General features: G+C 37.3%; 1 protein-coding gene and 2 long non-coding RNA genes across 6 annotated transcripts in view; all 3 read left to right on the plus strand.

Moving 5' to 3' along the window:
• The window catches only part of LOC145239716 (uncharacterized), a 40,076-nt gene extending 30,837 nt beyond the window's left edge, over window positions 1-9,239 (plus strand). For 2 of the 3 annotated variants that reach the window (XM_080103114.1, XM_080103116.1), the window contains 5 exons: window positions 2,602-2,706; window positions 5,428-5,542; window positions 7,436-7,544; window positions 8,645-8,718; window positions 9,109-9,239. In XM_080103114.1, the coding sequence (XP_079959240.1) occupies window positions 2,602-2,706; window positions 5,428-5,542; window positions 7,436-7,544; window positions 8,645-8,718; window positions 9,109-9,170 (465 nt within the window). In that variant the 3' untranslated portion in view covers window positions 9,171-9,239. The other variant, XM_080103115.1, reaches the window with a different exon arrangement.
• A 3,203-nt stretch (window positions 9,240-12,442) lies between these two features.
• Window positions 12,443-13,288, plus strand: LOC145239343 (uncharacterized). Its single transcript, XR_013862289.1, has 2 exons — window positions 12,443-12,948; window positions 13,026-13,288. It is a non-coding gene; the product is annotated as an uncharacterized LOC145239343 (long non-coding RNA).
• Window positions 13,289-18,214: 4,926 nt separating this feature from the next.
• On the plus strand, window positions 18,215-21,501 carry LOC145238459 (uncharacterized). Of its 2 annotated transcripts, XR_013862124.1 has the most exons (4): window positions 18,576-19,421; window positions 19,644-20,997; window positions 21,067-21,124; window positions 21,195-21,500. It is a non-coding gene; the product is annotated as an uncharacterized LOC145238459 (long non-coding RNA). The 2 variants fall into 2 exon arrangements; XR_013862123.1 differs by having other exon boundaries at window positions 18,215-19,421; window positions 19,644-21,124; window positions 21,195-21,501.
• Window positions 21,502-21,703: the final 202 nt, after the last annotated feature.

Consider the following 21,703-nt stretch of genomic DNA (forward strand, 5'->3'; position numbering starts at 1 on the left):
AACAAATGTTGGTAGTGGGTTCCTTGTTTGATGTTTAAAATTTTAGCCCAATCCGCCAAGTGGTAACCTTTACAACCCCTAATATGTGTTCACTGGACATTCTGTCAGGCAGAGAGAGGTCCCTTGCCAGACAATCAAATCCTACAGAAGCGATTGGTTGGCTTAGGCTCGGAAATGAATTCTGCTTCATGCATGACTACGCATGCCACCGGACTACGTTCTCTCTGGGATAGAGCTGTGATGTTTTTAGTTATTTGTGTCACAATGACAGGTGTCAAATATATTGGGTGGCAGACAATACATATAATGTTTGTCTACAAGGCAGAGTCAATCAGTGTCCCTTGCAAGGGGCATGCCTGACATGAGGGAAAGAGAGGAGTTGATTGAAGTGTTAATGAGCCAACTCTGCATGATGCGAAACAATGCCTCCATGCATACACAAACATTTTACCACATAACCTTTAAAAATGCTGTTTTGGTCGAAAAATATGTCGTTTAAACAGACAGAAATAGTTCAATAGCTTTATTGCAATATACAACAAAATATTGCTTTTGTCGAGGTGTCAAGTGTTTTTATGGGTCCCCTCCCTGAAGGGAACACATACCTGAAGGGGACACACCCTAAAATGGATACATTTTTAGCAGTGTCCGAATTGGATAAAATTTTGACAAATGTTGATTTTGCCATTCATAGGTGTCAATTGTTGTGTTTCACCCTACAGCCCAATATTTACCCCACTAGCCCCTAAAATGGGTGAATTTTTAAACAATGTCTTAATTGTATAAAATTTGGACAGTTTGTTCATTTTGGTATGTATAAGTTTTGGTTTTGTCCGTTTTTTATTTCGTTTGTTGAACGTGTTTGGTCGAGAAAGAGTGCTTCAAATTTATTTAAATTTACACAGATGTTAAATATTAATTCAAATTTGATCCTCCTGAAGTTTGACGCCGAATGAGCTAACTGGAACATTTGTTTACCAGAAATCCACACAAACATGTGTGTGGATATCCATTCGTGTTTGTTTGCAAAAATTATATGTGTAGATTAAATGATGTGTATAGTGAATTGGTAAATAGGATATAGAATTTTTAAAATGGAATTATATTAGAAAGCCACCTTTCTAGTTTTTCTTCAGAGTTTAAAAATATTCATATCATATTACTACCGTTACTTAATTGCCTATACGCGTCTGTGGGGACCCATTCGTTTTTGTAAGGCACAATCATGTCAGCAGGTCAGATGGTGTATACAATAAATTGTTAAATAGGAAATAAAACAAATTTACACAGATGGTAGATGTAGTGATGTAGATGTGCATTCCACTTTGTTTTTGTTGATAACCCCAGTATTTACCCCGCTAGCCCCCTAAAATGGGTTATTTTCTTCCCAAAGTTTGTCCGACTCGTTTTTCCATCAATTGTTTGACGGATTTGGGTGAAATTTACACAGATGGTAGATATAGTTATGTAGATGTGCATCCCACTTTGTTTTTGTTGATAGCCCCAGTATTTGCCCCGTTAGTCCCCTAAAATGGGTATTTTTTACCCAAAGTTTGTCCGACTTGTTTTTCCATCAAATGTTTGATGGATTTGGGTGAAATTTACACATATGGTAGATATAGTTATGTAGATGTGCACCCCACTTTGTTTGTCCTGATAACCCCAGTATTTACCCCGCTAGCCCCCTAAAATGGGTGACTTTTTAAACAGTGTCAGAATTGGTTGAAATTTGGATAGCATGTATAGTATGCCATTTATAGGTGTCGATTGTTGTGTTCAACCCTGTAGCCCCAACATTTACCCCACTAGCCCCCAAAGTGTAAAACGCATTTGTATGTTACTGGGCACCACAAACGAAAGATTTTTGTGGCGTAATAGTATTACAAGGGCAACCGGTTGGATGTTACTCATTGGGGCATTGTGGGTTGCTTGATGGACGTTTTTGCGCCATAGCAGTTAACGGGTTGTTAACAGCCCTATGACGTCAGAAACATTAACGGTTGTTGCTCAAAACACCTCTAGTGGCCGAAACTTTAAACATTGGCGGATTGGGCTGAAATTTTGCAGTAGTATTGATTGAGTCATTGTGGTTTTATGTTTTTGTAGTTTGTGTGTCGAACCCAATTAGTTACCCTACTAGCCCCCTAAAATAGGTCGGTTTTTTAAAACGTTAAATAGGACAGACTTCAAACAATATCTGGGGTGAATCTAATTTTATAGTTTGTACTCTACATAGTATTATTATTTAAGCCCAGTGCCGATCACTGTGTTTTACCTTACAACACCCGACTTTCTTATGGTTATCTCTTGAAATGCATTATTTTCAACTTTGCATGTGTGGGGGCCCATGAGTTTCTGCCTGCAGAAACGATTAAGGTTATAAAAGACGATGGCTAATATGGGACCCAATACGAAATATGCATAGGAAATATATTAATGTTTTAGTGTAAATGCAACAACAAAATGTGCTAAGCCACCCTTCTAGTTTATGCTACCATCATATCTTAGAAATTTAGGACAAAACAGCATATTAAATCAAATCTGTGTATCAATATTCACTAGTCATTTGTTATGGCCTATAAGTAAAAATTATATGTGTAGGGACTGACAACCTCCTCTCTTCGAAGAAAATTATTTTTTCAAGAAAATGTTGAGGACACAGATGACTCTGAATGGTATCCTTGTCTTTCAGATCCTGAACCAACTGTAAGTTTATTGTTGGAACAGTTTTACTATGTAATATTCGTTCCTCTTGTTTGTTTATGCTACAGTGGTGTGCCAGATAGGTATTTAAATTCAGTCTCTTTATGGGTCCCCTTCCCTGAAGGGGACACATATTGTTTTTGTTCGTAATTACGGATCCCCTTCCCTGAAGGGGACACATCTTGATTTCACTCTGTTTTTTTTCTTTTTTCCGCCGAAGCTTTTCCATGCACTTTTGGCATGAAATCTTTGGTGGATTTGGATGAAACCACACTTTCACAGATGGTAGATATAGTTATGTAGATGTGCCGTCTGCTTTGTTTGAATCAATTACCCCAGTATTTACCCCGCTGGCCCCCAAAATGTAAAACATTTTTGTATGTTGCTGCGCACCACAAACGAAAGATTTCTGTGGTGTAATAGTATAATTAAGGTAACACAACATATGCTACTTGTGTTTGTGCATTACTTGGTGGGTGTTTTTGCACATGCCAGTTAGAGGGGTGTTAACAGCCCTATGACATCAGAAGCGTTAACAAATGTTGCTAAAACACCTCTAGTGGTCAGAAATTTAAACATTAGCCGATTTGGATAAAAACATAGACGACTGTTGATTGGGTCATTGTAATTTCATATTTTATACTTTTGGGTGTAGAACCCCCAATAGTGTCGTAATTAAATGCAATTTGGACAGCTTGTATAATTTGTCATTTTTAGGTGTCAGTTGTTGTGTTTAACCCTGTAGCCCCAATGTTTACCCCTCTAGCCCCCTAAAATGGGTGAATGTTTTAAGCAATGTCTGAATTGGATACAATTTCAACAGTTTATGAAGTGTGCTATTTGTAGTTGTCGATTGTTTTGTTCAACCCTGTCTGAATTGAATGAAATTTGGACAGCTTCCAGAGCAGTGGTTCTTAACCCTTGGGGTTCGATCGAAGGTATTTTTGAAGTACAATACAAATACTCTTTTTTGTCAAACTTTAGGGTCTATAGTCGCTAAAAACGGCAATTTGTATTTGCTCAATATCAAACACTGGAAGGTTAAACTTAGGCAGGGGTGTTTTAAACTGCTCTAAACAGTTTTTGTGGTACTAAAAAGAGTATTACCAGCCTAATAACCATATGTGTCATACTTTTTGTACGCCTATTGTGTGCCAACAATGCGAACGAAACAGGTACCACAAGCATCACAATATAGATTGTGAAATCATGAACACTTAAGACTGATCTCCTCGCTGTGCAGCTCAATCTATGCACCGAGCTAGAAATTAATCTTGGCTTTTTGGGCGCTATTAGATGGTAAATACATGATATAAACCAAGTATTTTAAAATAAAAATAAGCAGGTAAATGGCGGCCGTTGGTAAAATAAGAATCTGCGACGCGGCCCTCCTAGCAAAATGGTTGTGCAACCCTGCACTAAGGTTTTCTTTCCTTTTTATGACGTAACAATTGTTCGCGTTGTTCGTAAGCAGAAAAACAACGAAATTTTTTGTTGGCAGCAAAAACTTATTACTTCATCTTTTTCATGTTAGTGTACAGATCCTAAAAATACAATGCTTCATTTGGGGGAAAAACTAAAAATTGCCGGAATTAAAGCAATCCTCAAACAAGTTGCTTGTATTATGATGTCAGAATTTAACAAAATGACAAACAGTAACTTTTGCCACTACGTTTAAACAAAAACTAATTATGACCGACCAAACAAAATGGGTTGACTTGGGGTTCGACCAAAGGCTGAAGAATATCGTAGGGGTTCGGCCGCTATAAAAAGGTTAAGAACCACTGTTCCAGAGTGTGCCACTTATAGGTGTCGATTTTTGTTTTAACCGTAGCACTATCATTTACCCCACTACCATAGGCGTCGGTTTTTCAGCAAAAAAAATCTTTTGTGGTGTGGCAACATTTGGTGAAGAAAGGTGGTTTGTTACATGATCAAAACACAATGTTACCCGTTAAGGTTTGTAAGTGGCTTTCGCGAATATTGACAGGGCAGAAACACGAACATAAATCTGTACTGGCAAATGTGCTCGGAAGTGACACCAAGTTATGATGTCACATACGTTTGTGATGTAAAGGCTGCAGTGGACACTGTTTGTGGCAGGAAAAGTGTATCTCGTGCTTGCGTTTTTTATCCCTAAAGAAGTAGCGTGGTTTAAAAGGTAACATAACGCACAAACAGCAAACCTGGCTTGTGATACTAAAACAGAGATCTGTAAATTAATTTCTGTAAATTAAATTAATTTTACATGTTCAGTTTTGAACAATTATATTTCTCACGCATGAACATGGATCACTCTATGTAACAATATAATCTCGAACTGCCAGTTCACCTCCAGAATATATACAAACCAACATCATGTCATCTGTCCTGTCCAGAATTGCTCTGGCTGAGCAAACTTGATGAAAATCGCTAAAGCGAGTAGCGCAAAATGGGTTTTCCCCATGTGTTGTTTAAAAACAATAGGGATTTTGCGTAGCTTGTCTTGCACATACTCGAAGTATAACAACCATTAAAAAGAGCGCATGTCCAAAAAAACGCATATCTATAATGCACGAATATAAATACCGCCAGGCAATTTCTGGGGTGGCAGCATAACTATTTTATAATGGCTGCCACCCCAGAGATTCTTAGTGGGGAGGCACGCCACCCCTGCCACCCCGGGAATCGACGCCAATGAAGAAAGAAAGAAAATTTTTACTTTTTTTATGTTGCACCCAAAAGCATCAGATCTCATCCAGTTCTACTGTGGGCCATCATTTAAGTTTCAGTGGTTCTGTAGATAACTGCAAAAGGCCAATTATCAATGAAGAGTTATCTCCACATGCATCACCTATATGTAAGTTTGTTATTTTTTTCTACTGTTGTAAAAACCTATTTTTGAGATATAGCTGTAACCACATGTTTAAATTGTTTAAATATTTTCTTAAAAATAAAAATTAGCATGTGCCAGATCTCTTCCCTGCAGGGGACACATATTGATTTTACTGGATTTGTTTGTTTGTTTTTTTCTTCTCAAAGTTTGTCCTACTCGTTTTGTCATGAAATGTGTAATTGTTAGGATGAAACTTGCACAGATGGTAGATATAGTTATAGGAAGGTGTGCATTCTGCTTCATCTGTCTTGATAACCCCAGCATTTATCCCGCCAGCCCTCTAAAATGAGTTTTTTAGCAGTGTAGCAAAATAAAGGCTATTGGTGTTTTTTGCATCTTGTAAGCTAACAAATGTTAAAAGTAGTGATGCACCGAACCCGCCTAAAAAGGTTCGGGCCGAAACCGAGTATTCGGCCACAAGGCTGAATAATTTCGGCCGAATCAGGCCGAAACTAAAATCCCCGTTTATATGGGTGTGTTCAACTGAACGTTGTGTCGTTGATGCGAGTGAAGTGAATTATGACAAATAAAAATCACTTTCTCAATGCGGAAGCGCCACTAAAAATTATTTTGCAGACAGCGTAGCTCGTATTTTATAGACACAAAAATTAGTTAATTTGTGACGTTTCGTATTGTCGGAAATGATAGTTTAGGCATTAATTCAGTGATTCGCAAACTGTGTGCAGCGACACAGTCGTGTGACGTGAGAGATTTCCAAGTGTGCCGCGAAATATCCCCTATTTTAAAGTGCAAACATTCTCTGGTGTTTTAGGACCTTATGATGAAATATTGATGTACATGACAACGTTTCAAAGCTCATATTTTAGTTCTTGGTAATAAAAAGCATCCTTACCCACAACAATAAAGTTAAATATTAACATTCTTTGAACAAGTTATGTTATGTTTGCCTGCGAAGTGTGCCGCCAAGGGGAATTTTAATTCTTTAATGCGCCTCATGCTAAAAAAGTTTGAGAACGACTGCAGTAATTCCATGCAATCGAAAAGTTTTGTATCGGCCGAATTTTCAAAAATGTTCTGGCCGAAGCCGAAACATCGAAAAACAGCGTATTCGGCCGAAATGTTTCGGCCAACCGAAACTTGGGTGCATCACTAGCTAAAAGACCAGATCCTGTGAAACTTTCTGTTTTGTAACTTCTCATTGTGAAACAAAACTGCAAGTTTGTCTTTGTGATAGTAACGCTATTTTGTCAAAAATAGGACTGTTTGGGTTGGTAATATGTAACAACCTGCGATATAACGCATGTTTGGTGTCCCCTAAAATATTTATTGAAACCGCCCAGAATTTTGCCTACTCAGATATAGCAACCCTACATTAGCCCCCTAAAATGGACTTCAACAATGTTGAAATTAAATCAAATTTGGACAGCTGTAGAATTTGAATTGAATCAGATTTGTATAGTTTCTACTTTTAGTAGCATTATTATTTAATCCCACTACTGATCAATGTGTTTTGCCTTACAACACCAAACTTTTTCATGGTTATCTCTTGAAATGCATTATTATCAACTTTGCATGTGTGTGGACCCATGAGATTCTTCTTGCAGAAACGACTAAGGTTATATAACACGGTGGCTAATATGGGACCCATTATAAATTAAGTGTAGGGAATATATTAACGTTTCAAAATAGGTTATAGTGTATATGCAATGGCAAAGTGTGCCAAGCCACCCTTCTAGTTAATAAATAAATTATTTGGTTTAGTGTTTTGTTACTTTCAACATTGCTCGTACAGAAAATATAATATTGAGATGATCATGACAGCAAAAATGCAATAGCCAGTGCAAAAAAGTTGTAATGTAACAAATCTTAAGTATTGTTTTACCGTGTTCATTCTAGATCCTGTACGAAACATATTTTCTAATAGTCACCAGCGAGTTTTTGATGAGAGTGCTGTGATGCCCGATATTTCACCTATACGCAACTCACCCTTTACCAACCCTAAGTGGTAGGTAATGTTTTTGGGTTTTTTAGATCCTTGCTTAAATTACTTTATTGTTAAATACGCTTTTGGGCATGCAGACGATTCTGGTTATTGCATAATCAATTTGCCAAGCATTTGTATTCTAATAAACAGCAAATGTTGTTGAAATAGTTGCTCATTTGCAATTTCTCAGATGAAATGACGTTACTCGGGCACTCATGTGACAAACATGTTCCTCTTTTTTTGTATCCCAGGATAGCTCAGTTCCAGATTAACGGTCACTCTAAGGCGCAGAATATGATTTTACGCACTCTACAACACTGCAAACACGCCGCACATACTTTTTTGACACTGCCTTTGAAAAAATAGCATCTTCTCGTTCAGTCGTTTTCTCTTATAGATTCAGGTTTGCCCTAGAATAGCTGTTACGGTTTATTGTTCACGATTTTTTTTCTATGTTGTTAAAAAAGAAGAGAAAGTTTTAAAGACAATGTCTCATTCTCGCGACACGTGCACCGAAAATGGTTGCACTCTTTGTTTGTGAGTCTAGAATAGAATATATTACCGTCTTAGAATTAAATCAATGCCCCCATAGTGAAGAACGTGATGTTATATTTTTGACCGTACGCAAAATTGTGTTTTAAGAAATGCTATGTACAGACACTGCACAAATTGCCACCCTCGACGCACATTTGTGACAATGCTTTATGGTAATAGCGTCACTACTGGGCCTATCTTTTGCCGTCCCGTTTGTTATGAAGCAGGTTTTTTAAATTATTACCCACAAGGCTATAGACGAGTTTGTGCGAAGGGAAAATGGTAAGAAATATGTTGTTTAAACTGGAAGAGTGGAAGTGGAAAGGAAAGAATAAAGAGGAAGAGAAATGCCCTTCTTATTTCACTTAGTAAAATACGTCACACTTTTAAACTTACAATCTATCACATGTGATTCAAGCGAGCAAACCTTTTGCATTAAAACTCACATTCCAGTTTTTCGCACTTTTCGTTTAAAAACTGTGCAATTAATCAGTATCCTGTTAACTGGAATTTTGTTAGCAAATGATTATTTACGATCCATAAGCTATTAAACGGATTATACAATTAACCGGATTCGTCTGTACTAGTTTTTGTGCATCGGAAGATACTGTTGGAAATCCAAACCTCTCTCCGATACAACCAATCGAACGAACAGAAACAGGTCAGTGTTTACAAGTTTGTTGGTAGATAAGTTGATAAAATTAGGATTTGTTTCTCATTTTGTAAGCATGTTTTTGTTTCTTTCTGAATAGCATCAAAATGGGTATGTTGAGTTGAATAACCAGTGGTTTAAATTTGTGGTGATTACATTTTTAACACCAATCACATTAACATAAAGCACTGACAAAAGCCTTATTTATTCAATAAATATTATTGGAACCCAAAACAATAATTTTCCTATTTTAGTTGAAAAATTTGCTTAAAATTTGAATTTAACTTGGCACAGATCTAAGCAGCCAACCGTTTATTCATGTAATACCAAAATGAGCAGTTTGCATTAAAATGACTTGTAGTTATCCTGCACACCAAGTTTATCTAAATTTTCTTTCAGATGAACCGTTCGAGTCTACATTGGCTACAAAATCACCTTTAACGGAGAAAGATGTCACGTAGTGTCAATAATATTTTTACAGTTTACAAGTTCGTTACTGCAGTTTTAGACAAATAAATATCCTGATTTTGTCTTTGCGTGTAGTTGTAGAAAACTTAAGCTGTTTAATAAACATTAAAACAATCACATGTAAACAACATTACACAACTAAACGAATTGCCCGAAATGTCAACCGTCTAGCTTCAGCGCTATGCAGTACGACAAGGGAAATGCGCCATTCGAAACTGATATTGCGAGGGAAAAAATACAAAATGAAGGAATTCTGTCGTAAAATTGCAATAAAATAAAAAAGAAAGTAGGACGCTATAAACTGTATACCGTATTATTAGGACTGTCTAAAGGCCCGTTTACACTATGCGCAGTGCGTTCTCAAACCTGCGTAAGTTTGTTTGTTTTTACTGTCTGGTTTCGTGCTTGACTGATTTCGGACGCTCATGTCTCGTAGAAATGAGCCACCAATCGCCTGCCGAGTGTTTTTCTGCGTATCAAGCAAGTTAGTTCATTTCCCAAAAATAAATGATGGTACGCTATTTGCCTCAAATTTTATTATTTATCACATTGATATGATTATGATTGTATGTTCTGTTTGAATATTGGAAAATGTACATTCTACGCAGCACAGGGGACTTCATACTATAAAAACATGAACGTGAGATAAACATGTCACCAATCTATACTACAGCATCCTGCATAATTACCAAGATGCTAAATCATATTTACCAACAAAATATTATTTGATTTAGAAAATATGGTAACATAAATTTACGTGGTGATTTGTGTTTATCTACGGTTGCTGTGAGTTAAAAGTGATGTCGAACATGTTGTTTAGTAAACTTAGGTATGGACCGAAAATTTCAGTGAAAACGAAAGGGGTCGCAAGGTACGGTTAGGTTAGGCACCACTAAGCATAGTGTAAACGGGTCTTAACAACCGGGAGTCCCGGGACTGTTTCGGCTAAGACGAAACGAATGGAAAGCCTAATCAAACGTCAATACATCAATCTGTGATTGACAATTAGGATTTCGTAGAAGCCAAGAGAGCAATGTATTGCTAACAAAAATATCTTTTTAATAGTCGAAGAACCAAATTAAGGACAACAAAAAAAATTAAATTTCACATGAAACGAAACAAACGTTTTTGAATAAATCTTTGTATTTATACGAGCCACGACATATCACATGTCATATTTTTTGACAGAAATAATCTGTTCCTGCAACTCCTCGTACAAAAATTGTTCGCAGAAAATACTTGCTAGGTAAACTTTTACTTGTAGCAGGGATTTGTCGCCGTTTCACTGGGTCTGTTCCTAGTAATTGTTGAAAATGAGACAAAATAAGGACTCAAGTCAAACCATGGACATTTCCTAGAAATAAGGACAGTACATTTTTCCAAGACGTTAACCTTTAATTTAAGGACAAATTTTACAAATAAGTACGGTATGACAACCCTGTATATAACCAGCGCACCTCTGCATAAGTCCCGCTCGCAAACTGACTTGGATGTGACGCAGTGGGTCACGTAAGCTTCAATAAAAGGCAGTCAGTCAGTCATGGCCAGGGCTACCAAAGCTTGGGTTTTGCCCCAAGATCTTGGGTTTTTACTTGACTTCTTGGGTTTTATTTTGAAAATTATAGCAATTCTTGGGTTTTGAGTCTTATTGATGAAATAGATATATGTAAGAACTATTTTAACGAGAAAAGTTTTTCGGGTAGCTTCACTGTTTGGGCCATTTTATCATCTCTTTTATTTTCTCTCTATTCTAGACCTTAATTCTTTCTAGATAAGTATACAGTGAAAGCAATCGTTACACTTAAAAATGCAAATAGATCAATGTTTGTTAAACATAAAAACTGCGAACCATCAAAGAAGTTTTAAAGCTTTTAAGTATACTGTAGACTAGGGTTGCCATACGTCAGGATTTTCCCTGACCAGGGAATTTAGTGTTTAAATCTGCGTCAGGGAGAAATGTTAAAATGTACTTAAAAGTCAGGAATTTAAGAAAAAAATATAGATATACTATGAAATTAATGTACCAACGGAGAAAATTTCTAGTAGTTAGCTGCAACCGCGTCTATGAAACGTGAAGAGGTAAACTGGCGGCGCGCAGGTTAACGCACAAGGTTACTGTTTCGTTTTGCAGTGTGTGCGCGCGCGTAACGATACCTGTTTGTTACTCGTTGTCTAACAATACCCGTTAAATACAGATATAAAAATCCGCGCCTCAAGAAAACACAGCGTTCGATGCTACCTGGGAAGTTTCATTTGCCTTAACTGTGTACCTAATATGCAAGGAATTAACTAACAACAAAAAGTCGAATGTCGTGAGATATAAAAACGTTTTTACAATGGCATTTTTTTTTTTCTTCTTCACGGGGTTCGAACCCAGGAACCTCCCGGGGACGAATCCCGATCAGGTTTTTTATGTCTGTATATGGGTCAGGCGTATATGGGTATTTCAAATTTAAAAAGGTCTTTAAAAGGGCTGCTCCCAGTGTTTGTTTTTTTCTGTGACAATTTGAAATTGGCCCGAATAGAGTGGCAAAGGTTGGCGACCCGTGATATATGTGCTTATTGTTTCAAGGATAGTGAGAGTAGTAAGCTTAGCCTAATAAACTTGACTAAACAGAAGCCTACGCAGAAAGTTCATTAACAAGGATCAGAGTATCGTATCTAACGTTTTCTAGTGTCACTGTTCGTGTGACTTTAGAATATTCTAAATTTATTCCGCAATAGAATTGGATCGCAAAAAGGTTAACCCAAACTGGGGTCCGTTGCCCTTTAGGGCTCTGTGAGGCAATTTTGCGGGGACCGCAAAAAGCTGGAAGTAATTCTATCCCAGTCGAACTTTATCCAAGGGGTATCTCCGAATCATACATCACAGAAGTTCTTGTTAAACAAGTACATTCGATTTTCTAGTGTAATTCTATCATTAACCTACGAATTTCTGCGATATTTCAATGAACATTCACACTTGAAATGAACCGCTGTTTTCTTCATTGATTTTTGCAAGGGTTATGTAAAAAATTCTTTGGTGTTTTAAGCAAAGCATTTTTCATAATCATCGCTTAGGCTACATACAAATTCAGGAGTGGAATGTGTTGATGTAGGACATAGTGGCGAGTTATTTTTACATGAGACCACTTGTCCCGTTATGTGAAAATTGGTTGCAATTTTTTTTTTGATAGACTTGCGCGTCATCGCACAACGATGTCTGTAATCTCCTGCAGTATACGTCCTGTTTTAACTTTTCTTTTGCAAACATTTCTTTCAATTTCTCTTGGTGACAATAACCAAGAGATCGCATGGCAATGACCCGCTGTTATCTCCCTTCCCGACCCCCACAGATAATTAGAGCGAGAGAAAGACTTCGGCCCGTTTGACAACAATGAATCCGCTGCGACGCGTGAAAAGCGGTTTTGTCTAGGCGGTGTTGGCCTATTTAAAAAATTATATTGCTCACGCAGACGTCCAAGCGATGTGAAGACGGGTTTAAACTTATCAGCGTTTTTGACGCAAAATTTGGGTTAATTTAGACTGCTGTATGCGTTAGGTGTATTAAGGTAAGACAATGGAATTAAGAATGCCGGTTACAAACCATTTGATGAAAAAAAGACGGAAGCCTAGCTGATGAAAAATAGTTATATGGCAGAAAAGAGGCAAGAAGTTGGTAATATAGACAGTGATTCATCTGAGTCTGATGCAACAAACTGACGATTGGGGCCCAAACGACAGCACTCGAAAACTGCATTAAGGATTAAAAAATGTATTCACTTCTTCGCAGTAAGTAGCATTTACATTATTTTAGACGTGTACAAGCTTCTTCAAAACAAAATAACAACTTAAATGACTTTGTGTAGATGTTACTCCACTCACTGAATGCAAGAATAAAAAGAACAAAACAATCGTTTACGACATCAACATTGTTCTGGTGGACGCAGCCAATTGGAACAACGGCAAAATAAAAACCGACAGCGGAAGTGGTTTTGTAACAGAACCTATATTGCATCATTCGACCATAAATTACCTAATGTGAACACCCACAACTTGTTTCTTGCGACATGTTTATAATCGCCTATATATTCTGATGGCTTTTCGTTCATTAAAATATGTTCTTCCTTTATGAGTGTAAAATTTGTGAAACGATGACATTCCACGATAGGGGTATCATAGGTTAATGTTAGAAAACTATACATTCGGTAGGGATTATGCGAGTGTATTCTCAGATAATCACGATAGGTTTATCATAGTTTAACATCAGAAAACCGCAGGTATATGTACGGATTATGCGAGTATATTCTCAGAAAATCATATAAGAACTTCATGTTAGCATCATGTATGTTTCGATGGAAACTTTCCGTGTAAAACAACCCTATATATCTATGATTGTCGCCAGAAAATCGTACGTAACACAAACATGAACTTATATATTATATGTATGATTCGGGGATAATTTTCCGCCTGGGATATTCTAATTTAGTTTCAGTTTGTGGAACTAAAGTTGTTTAAATCTAAGTGAAATTGAGAATCGACCGTCTCCATATAGCAGGGGTGGCCAAACTTTTTTACCAGAGGGCCAAATTTGCAACTGTCTTGCCACTGGAGGGCCGGATTAAATGAGATTTACGTAAAATTTGTCGTAACTGGTTGCCATCTTTATTAAAATATATATTATTGTAGTTACGTCATACGTCATGGTTGGCAGACTGTTCTAAAAATAACGCTGCACGGGCATTTATTCTAAAAATAACAACGCTCGCCACAAGCTGCTGCTAGTACCAGCCAACTGCTTATTCAGTGGTAAATATGGTGCTTGGAAAAAAAACCAGGCAAGGTGTTTGGCGGGCCGGATGAAACTGGACTGGGGGCCGGATGCGGCCCGCGGGCCGTAGTTTGGCCACCACTGCCATATAGGTTTTATTGCATGCCAACTAACAAAAATGCAATTGTTATTCGCACACGATGGTAATGTTTTTGTCTTGTCTGCAATGTCAGATTTAGATCATTGTTATGCAGAATTTTACATAACTGTAAGCTAAAATCTTGCAATCAATTTTCCTTTTTCTTAAAAACACATTCAGGCTTAAGGACCACAAGCCCTCGAAATAATGGCAAAGAGACCGTTTAGAGAAAATACCGAAAAAGTTTGAGAACCACTGGGTTAACGCAAATTTTGTCAGGGATTGTGTATCATAAAATATGGCAACCCTACTGTAGATATTACTAATTTTATGAAAAAGGAAACAGATGATGATCATCAAACAGCCAAGAGTGAACTGGCGATTGCTGCATATTTTATTGAACATAATATTCCCTTTGCTTGCATTGACCATTTCCTACCAAAAGTTTGTAAAGTTGCATTTCCGGACTGTAAATTGTCAAATATTTGTCAATGAAACGAGTAAATTTCCTAATTAATTGCATTTCTAACCACATTTTGCATTCTTGGGTTTTCATTTAAATTCTTTATTTTTGCTGTGAGTCTTGGGTTTTGTTGAAATTCTCATTGGCAGCCCTGGTCATGGCACGCCGTCGCAGGTATATTTGCAACATTGCTTTTGAAGTAGTTGCATTTCCTCCTACTACTATCATTAACAAGCACTTGTTCGGTTTGTAATTTAACGCATTTTTTGAGCCAGTATGTTTAATGCAAAAACAGTTAAACAATGTTCTAAACACGTAGAAAAAGCTCCTGTCGGTTCAGTGTAATTTTGTTTGATTGTATAAATTCACCCAGTCTACACTAATTGATCGTTATCCTGAGTCTGCCAGTAAACAAAGAAAAGTGACAGTCTCGCATAAGGTATTGATTTCCCAAACTGTGTTACGCAAGTGTCTTAAATTTGATAGCAATTCTTTGAATTAGGCTACATTAGGGTTGCCATATTTTATGACACTCAATCCCTGACAAAATTTATCTCAGTTGCGTTAACCCAGTGCATGGTTCTTAACTTTTTCGTTATTTTCTCTAAACCGGTCTCTTTGCCATTATTTCGGGGGCTTGTGGGCCTTAAACCTGAATGTGTTTTTCAGAAAAGGGAAAATTGATTGCAGGATTTTAGCTAGTTATGTAAAATTCTGCATAACAATGATCCAAATCTAACATTACAGACAAGACAAAAATATTGCCATTGTGCGCGAACAATTGCATTTTTGTTAGTAGGCATGCAATAAAGCCTATTGTTTGCCAATGGAGACGGTCGATTCTCAATTTCACTTTGATTTAAACTTATTTAGTTGCACAAACTGACGCTAAATTAGAATGTAGAATTACTTCCAGCTTTTTGCGGTCCCCTCAAAACCGGACCCCAGTTTGAGAACCGTTGGGTTAACCCAGTGGTTCTCAAACTTTTTTTTTGTTGCGACGCCTCTGGAAAAGTTTTCTGGACTTGCGACGCACCAGCAAATAAAAGGTAATGAGGAAACTTATCAATAAACAGTTAATTTAAATCTATTAAACAGCACTTAGAGAACAATTTTAGCCTAATTGTTTTTCGACAAATTTATAAAACTGCACTCAACACTTTTAGTGCACCCGGCAATCACGTGCGGGCTTTTGTTAATTGTTTCAATTATTGCGCACAATTGCATTGTCTTGTCTGCTGCAAGGTCTCAACAGCATCAATAACGAATTACAATGAAAGTAATGTTTCAACTTACGCACAATATAAACTGATGCACAAAAATTTACTGCTGCAACTCATGCACAATAATCACTTAAAACTTTAGCTAACAATTATACGTTATAACTACCTCAAGCCTTTGCTAGAAAAGTCGTCTTTGTTACATTGTTATGGAACAAGACTCCATTCACATAATCAAGTTTAATGCCCGCCAAGCGTCGCCCCAGACACGCGCCTATCACGCACTTGCTGCTTGTACTGTTTGGTCTCGACGTACATTAACGGACAACCGCGTTTTTGATCAAAAAGGTAAATTTACGTCAATCCGCACTCTACGCAAAAAGTATGGACGTAGATATACGTCAACCGCACAGAAACCTCATTTTTATGAGATAAACTGAGTTCAGCCACGAAACGGAAATATTCTGCGACGCCCTTCCACCAGGGCGTCGCGACGCACAGTTTGAGAACCACTGGGTTAACCTTTTTTGCGATCCAATTACTTCTATTGCGGAATAAATTTAGAATATTCGGAAGTCACACGAGAACGTTAGATACGATACTCTGATCCTTGTTAATTAACTGTCTGCGTAGGCTTCTGTTCAGTTAAGTTTATTAGGCTAATTACTACTCTCACCATCAGGCCCCACGAGAGGGAGGTGCAGCCGGTGCGCCGCACCGGGGCCCGTGAGAGTCTAGGGGGCCCATAATTATTAAGTTGAAGATTACAGGGTGAAATGTGTACTTTTAAAATTGTTTTAAAACTGAAAAATGTTGATGCTGATTGCCGAATGTGGAGTTTGATTTGTTTGTATTGCAACTCTATGCAACAAGTTTTATGATTGTTACGTTGGTGCATGCGCGAATTGTAGCGAGATCTCTTTTTGATGTTTCTACTTTTTTGTGTCCGTTGTTTGGTAAGAATTATGCACATTTGCGCTGACTACATAGTGCTGATGAGTTTTCTGGACGTTATAATAGCATTTGTTACACGTATTTATTTTGGTCACAGCTTTGGTAGTAAGCGAGGTACTTTATTGAACCATATTTGTTAAAGTACATAAGCCATAAAGCGACAGATATGTGTGTGTGTGAAGACGTTTACTTTGCTGTCTGCCTTCGTATTAACATTTTTAATTGGTCTGTACGTACCTATGCGAAAATGACCGTCAAAGCAGTTATTATTTTAAACAAATTAGCAGTAATGGGGTCTCATCCGACTTAAGTCACATTTTTCGAAAGCTTGACTTGAGTCTTCTCAACTGTGAAAAGACTTGGCTTGACTCGATATACCAACAAAAACACAAAATCTTTTTCCAGATAACCTGTTCAGTTGGTTTTAACTAAACAATAGCAGAACTTTACTGTGCGATTTGTAGGTATTTTTGTTGGTATACCGAGTATATATATTTTATATTTTTGAGGTCATTTCATCCGGCCCTCGACCATATTTTTTGGTTTGCGAAATCGTATTGATAACTTTGTAACATTCAAAAATTAAACTACTCCCTACGATAGTTTTCCTGTCGCGATATGTGGAATTGATACTACCTAGTTTCATAGGATTACAACGCCTATGATTGATTCAAAGCCAATTTGTTACGTCACAGACAAGACTACAAGCGTTGATTGTGCGCAAACAATTGCCTTCCTAGGTTACTTGTGACGTAATATACAAGCATTGCTCGTAAGATGAGACTAACTATACCAGGGGACGGCAACCCCTAACACGCATTTCAAGGTTGGCACGCTAGGTGTTTTTTTATGGCACGCCAATCGATTTGCGTGTTTATATTGAAGTAACAATTTAACCTGTTACACAGCTTGTTTATAGTTTTTAGCATGCCATGGTCTTCAAATTCAGCCTTTGGCACGCTTCGCCTTAAACGTTGCCGACCCTTGAGCTTGAACTATACAGTTTAACAGTCGCATTACCAGATTTTGGAATTTTAGAAATACCATGTCTTGGCGCTGAAAAAAGTTTGTGGTGACCCCTGGTTTAAGGGAACACAGTACATGTCAAGACCAATATTTGCTTTTGAGCGTTTACTTTGCTGTACGAACGCTATAGTGCATGCAGTAAAAATATAGGAATTTTAGGTTTTTAAAACTCTAAAGGTTTGACGTTATTGTCCAAGCTGTTTAATGAGTGCGGCTAGCTTGCTTTTGTTTGTTCTTTTGGCGAATAAACGTATTAAACGCCTCATCATCAGCACACAAATAGTGTTCAAAGGAGGGCCCAGAAATTGACTTGCACCAGCATATTTTTTGTCTCTCCAGGGCCCTGCTCACCATCCTTGAAACAATAAGCACACATATCACGGGTCGCCAACCTTTGCCACTCTATTCGGACCAATTTCAAATTGTCACAGAAAAAAAACACTGGGAGCCGCCCTTTTAAAGACCTTTTTAAATTTGAAATAAAATGCCACTGTAAAACCGTTTTTATATCTCACGACATTCGACTTTTTGTTGTTAGTTAATTCCTTGCATATTAGGTACACAGGTAAAGCAAATGAAACTTCCCACGTTCCCACGTAGCATCGAACGCTGTGTTTTCATGAGACGCGGATTTTTATTTCTGTATTTAACGCGTAACTGTCAGACAACTAGTTACAAACAGGTATTGTTATGCCCGCACACACACACTGCATAACGAAACAGTAACGTTGTGCGTTGACCTGCGCGGCGCCGGTTTACCTCTTTACGTTTCATGGTATAGACACGGTGGTATAGCTAACTACACGGTGGTATTGCTAACTAAGAAACTTTCTCCGTTGGTACATTAATTTCATAGTATATCTATATTTTTTTTTTAATTCCTGACTTTTAAGTACATTTTAACATTTTTCCCTAAATTCCCTGACATGTCAGGGAAAATCCTGACGTATATACAACCCGAGGCTACATTCAATCCTCAATCAGTGCGTTTTAGCGGCGCCGGTGCTATTTGCTCATTGGGTTGGAAAATAAATTACTGCCAATACATGAATAAAAAGTAAAATTATCATCTATCTTTTATCAGCTAAGTGTCCGGTCGCACTATTGTCAATTCAGTCACATTCTCTGTGCTTTGCAGTTGTTTAATTTCTAAAGTTTTAATTTTTATAGGTGCTTTAATAATTCAATTTTTTACCACTTTTTATCGACAGCCCACCCACCCGATCCGTCTGGAAGTCCCCGATTAAAATCGGCTGTGTTACGCAGAATAATGCGTTTCTTATCGGGCGGGATTAGAATCTTTAGAACCTGTGTTATAACACAGCCCGATTGCGGACGGTTTTATGGGTAATGGCAGTGGAGCATTAAATTTGTTTTTTATTGGCAAATATTCTTTTTGCTGTGATAATAATCGCAGGTAAATTGGGTTTTATATCAAAATGGCAGTTAATTGTAAAACAGCAAGACAAAAACAAATGCATTCTAAGCTGTGAAATGAATATGTTAAACACTAAAATGAGCCAAGAATCAAGATTGAAGTACCTGATTGGCATCAAGGTTCTGGCAACGAAGCAATGCAAAGAGACCTTTCAGTGAGAAGAATTTCCAGTTCTTACCTTTATATGAAGCAAAGTGAGGACCAGCACACTGTCATATGAGGGGTAGATTGGATTTGAATTGAAATGATTCACAGTAAGTGGCTGCCTTGTTACTGCCTTTCTAAACTCAACTCTTTCTGTATTTCTGGCTGATGTTATTTTGAATTTTAGCACAGTTAAAACCCCCAATATTGAATATTAACTCTGTTTTATAACACTTAGACTGCTTATTGGTGACTAAACTCAAGCCTCTTTTGTTTAACCCATATTGTCAAGTCAAATGAGCATACACTTTATCTTTATTTTTTTATTGCAGTTCACCATCTGGAAAAATGCTTAAAGCTTGAAAAAATCAACAGGAGCATTCCATATCAAAAAAATTGAAGAAAGTCTTTCATTGCGGAAGAATTTTGTCGACAAAAACAGCTCTCTCTTAAAGTGTCAGCAAAATCATTGATGTATACAACCTGTTACTTGCCTCACAGGAGAAAATTGTATGTCGAGATATGCACCACATACTTTAGTTTTACATAAATCAAATCGGAATATGTGTTATTTCTTTTCCACTGTTCTCCCTGCCTGCAAGTTTATTTATTAGTTCTTATACCCAAATTAAGAATTTGTATTCAAACATTTGTAGGCGTTGATATTATTTTACCTCCATGGTGATTATGGTCTCATGTAAATTCTGAGAATGTTTTGCACTCTGATGTAGAATCGGACAGTAAAAGTGATTCATCAGACATAAATTGAGAACCTCTAGTTTTGACCAGTAGTCTGCATGATAGCATGTTGTAACAATTGTGTGGTTCAACCTCATTTTCACTTGATATCCGGTTTAATTTTCTTGATAATTCAGCAAATCATTACATTTTCAGCTTTACAATATTGTTTCACCTTTTTGTTTTATTTTAGTCTGTTTACTTAAAGATCCTTGTTTAGTATGTACTATGTACTTGTACATGCAGGTTTTAACTGACCAATCAACCAATTGCTGTGAATGTAATTATTTATTCTCTTCCCATTTATTTCTGCTTTCATATAACTGTGGGGCTCAACTTGAAAATGTTGAAGTGTGGAAATTGGGTTCATAAGGTGCTTTTTCCATCAATAAAGTGTTGTCCTCACTGTGCATTTGGTGTTTCATCATTTTCATTAGTACAGGCTTTAACGTGTTTGAGACCACTAACGGCTTGAGGTATATGGAAACGGTTTTTACACGCCAACTCTAAACAACATTCAGTAAACGCTTGCAAAATATCGTTAAAATCTGATCATAACGTCGAAAATGAGAGGCGTACATCATAAGCGAATACATGGCATAACCGCTTTAAAAATGATTTTTGCGCTGTCGAATTATGTAGCTGTAACACCGTAAATCACTCAACCGTAACCTACGTCACATCTTATATGGTGTGATTGCACCACAATGCCAGAATCCCCTATGACGTAACAATATAATTGTAGTTTATTTCTCTATGCTGTGCTTTTGGCCATTTAGTATCGAGTTTAGTTTGGACCACGTGTAGTTTGTTAGTTGCTTACTTGAATTTGCAGCCGTTAGATAAAGTAATGAAAGTGACTAATTATAATTTGTTTGTCATTAATAGATGGTAATGCTTTATAAACTTAAAAACTCTGACGAAAAGGATTAATGTTGCCTTTGCAAGGTAAGCTTGAATTGTATTTCAGTTGCCCGATTTGCCGTACATTTGAATTATCGTTTTTCATCTGTGTAGAACGCTTTCTGACGATATCAAACTGTGTTTATCTTTGATACCCTGGTCCAAAACTCTGGTAAGCTTTATTTCTGCCGGCTTAAAATTAATTTATATTTCCCATTTTTGAGTGATTGTTCTCTTTGCAGAAAACCGTGCCGTGAACGTGTCGTGTCTACGGTGAACGTGACGTGATTACCGTGTCGTATTGAACCGTGTCGACGTGTAAAATAAACTCACGCGTTTCCAGAAATTGGACTTCTCTAGTGTGACGACAGCGCGGTACCAGGCGCGCAAATTCCTGACGTTACAGTAGCCTATAAAAGCTCCAGATGACAAACGGTTTAAGGTAAACGCAAACGGTTTTTACAGGTCAACTCTAAAATACATCTAGTAAAGCCATACAAAATATCGTTTAAATCTAATCATAACCTCGAAAATGAGAGACGTGCATCATAAGCGAACGCAGGGCATGACCGCTTTAAAAACGATTTTTGCGCTGTCGAATTATGTAGCCTATAAAAGCTCCAGATTTTAAACGGTTAAAGATAAACACAAACGGTTTTCACAGGTCAACTCTAAAATACATCCAGTAAAGGCATACAAAATGTCGTTTAAATCTGATCATAACCTCGTAAATGAGAGGCGTGCATCATAA

This window comes from Phallusia mammillata, chromosome 7, assembly GCF_965637545.1.
Source record: "Phallusia mammillata chromosome 7, kaPhaMamm4.hap1.1, whole genome shotgun sequence".
Taxonomy (NCBI): domain Eukaryota; kingdom Metazoa; phylum Chordata; class Ascidiacea; order Phlebobranchia; family Ascidiidae; genus Phallusia; species Phallusia mammillata.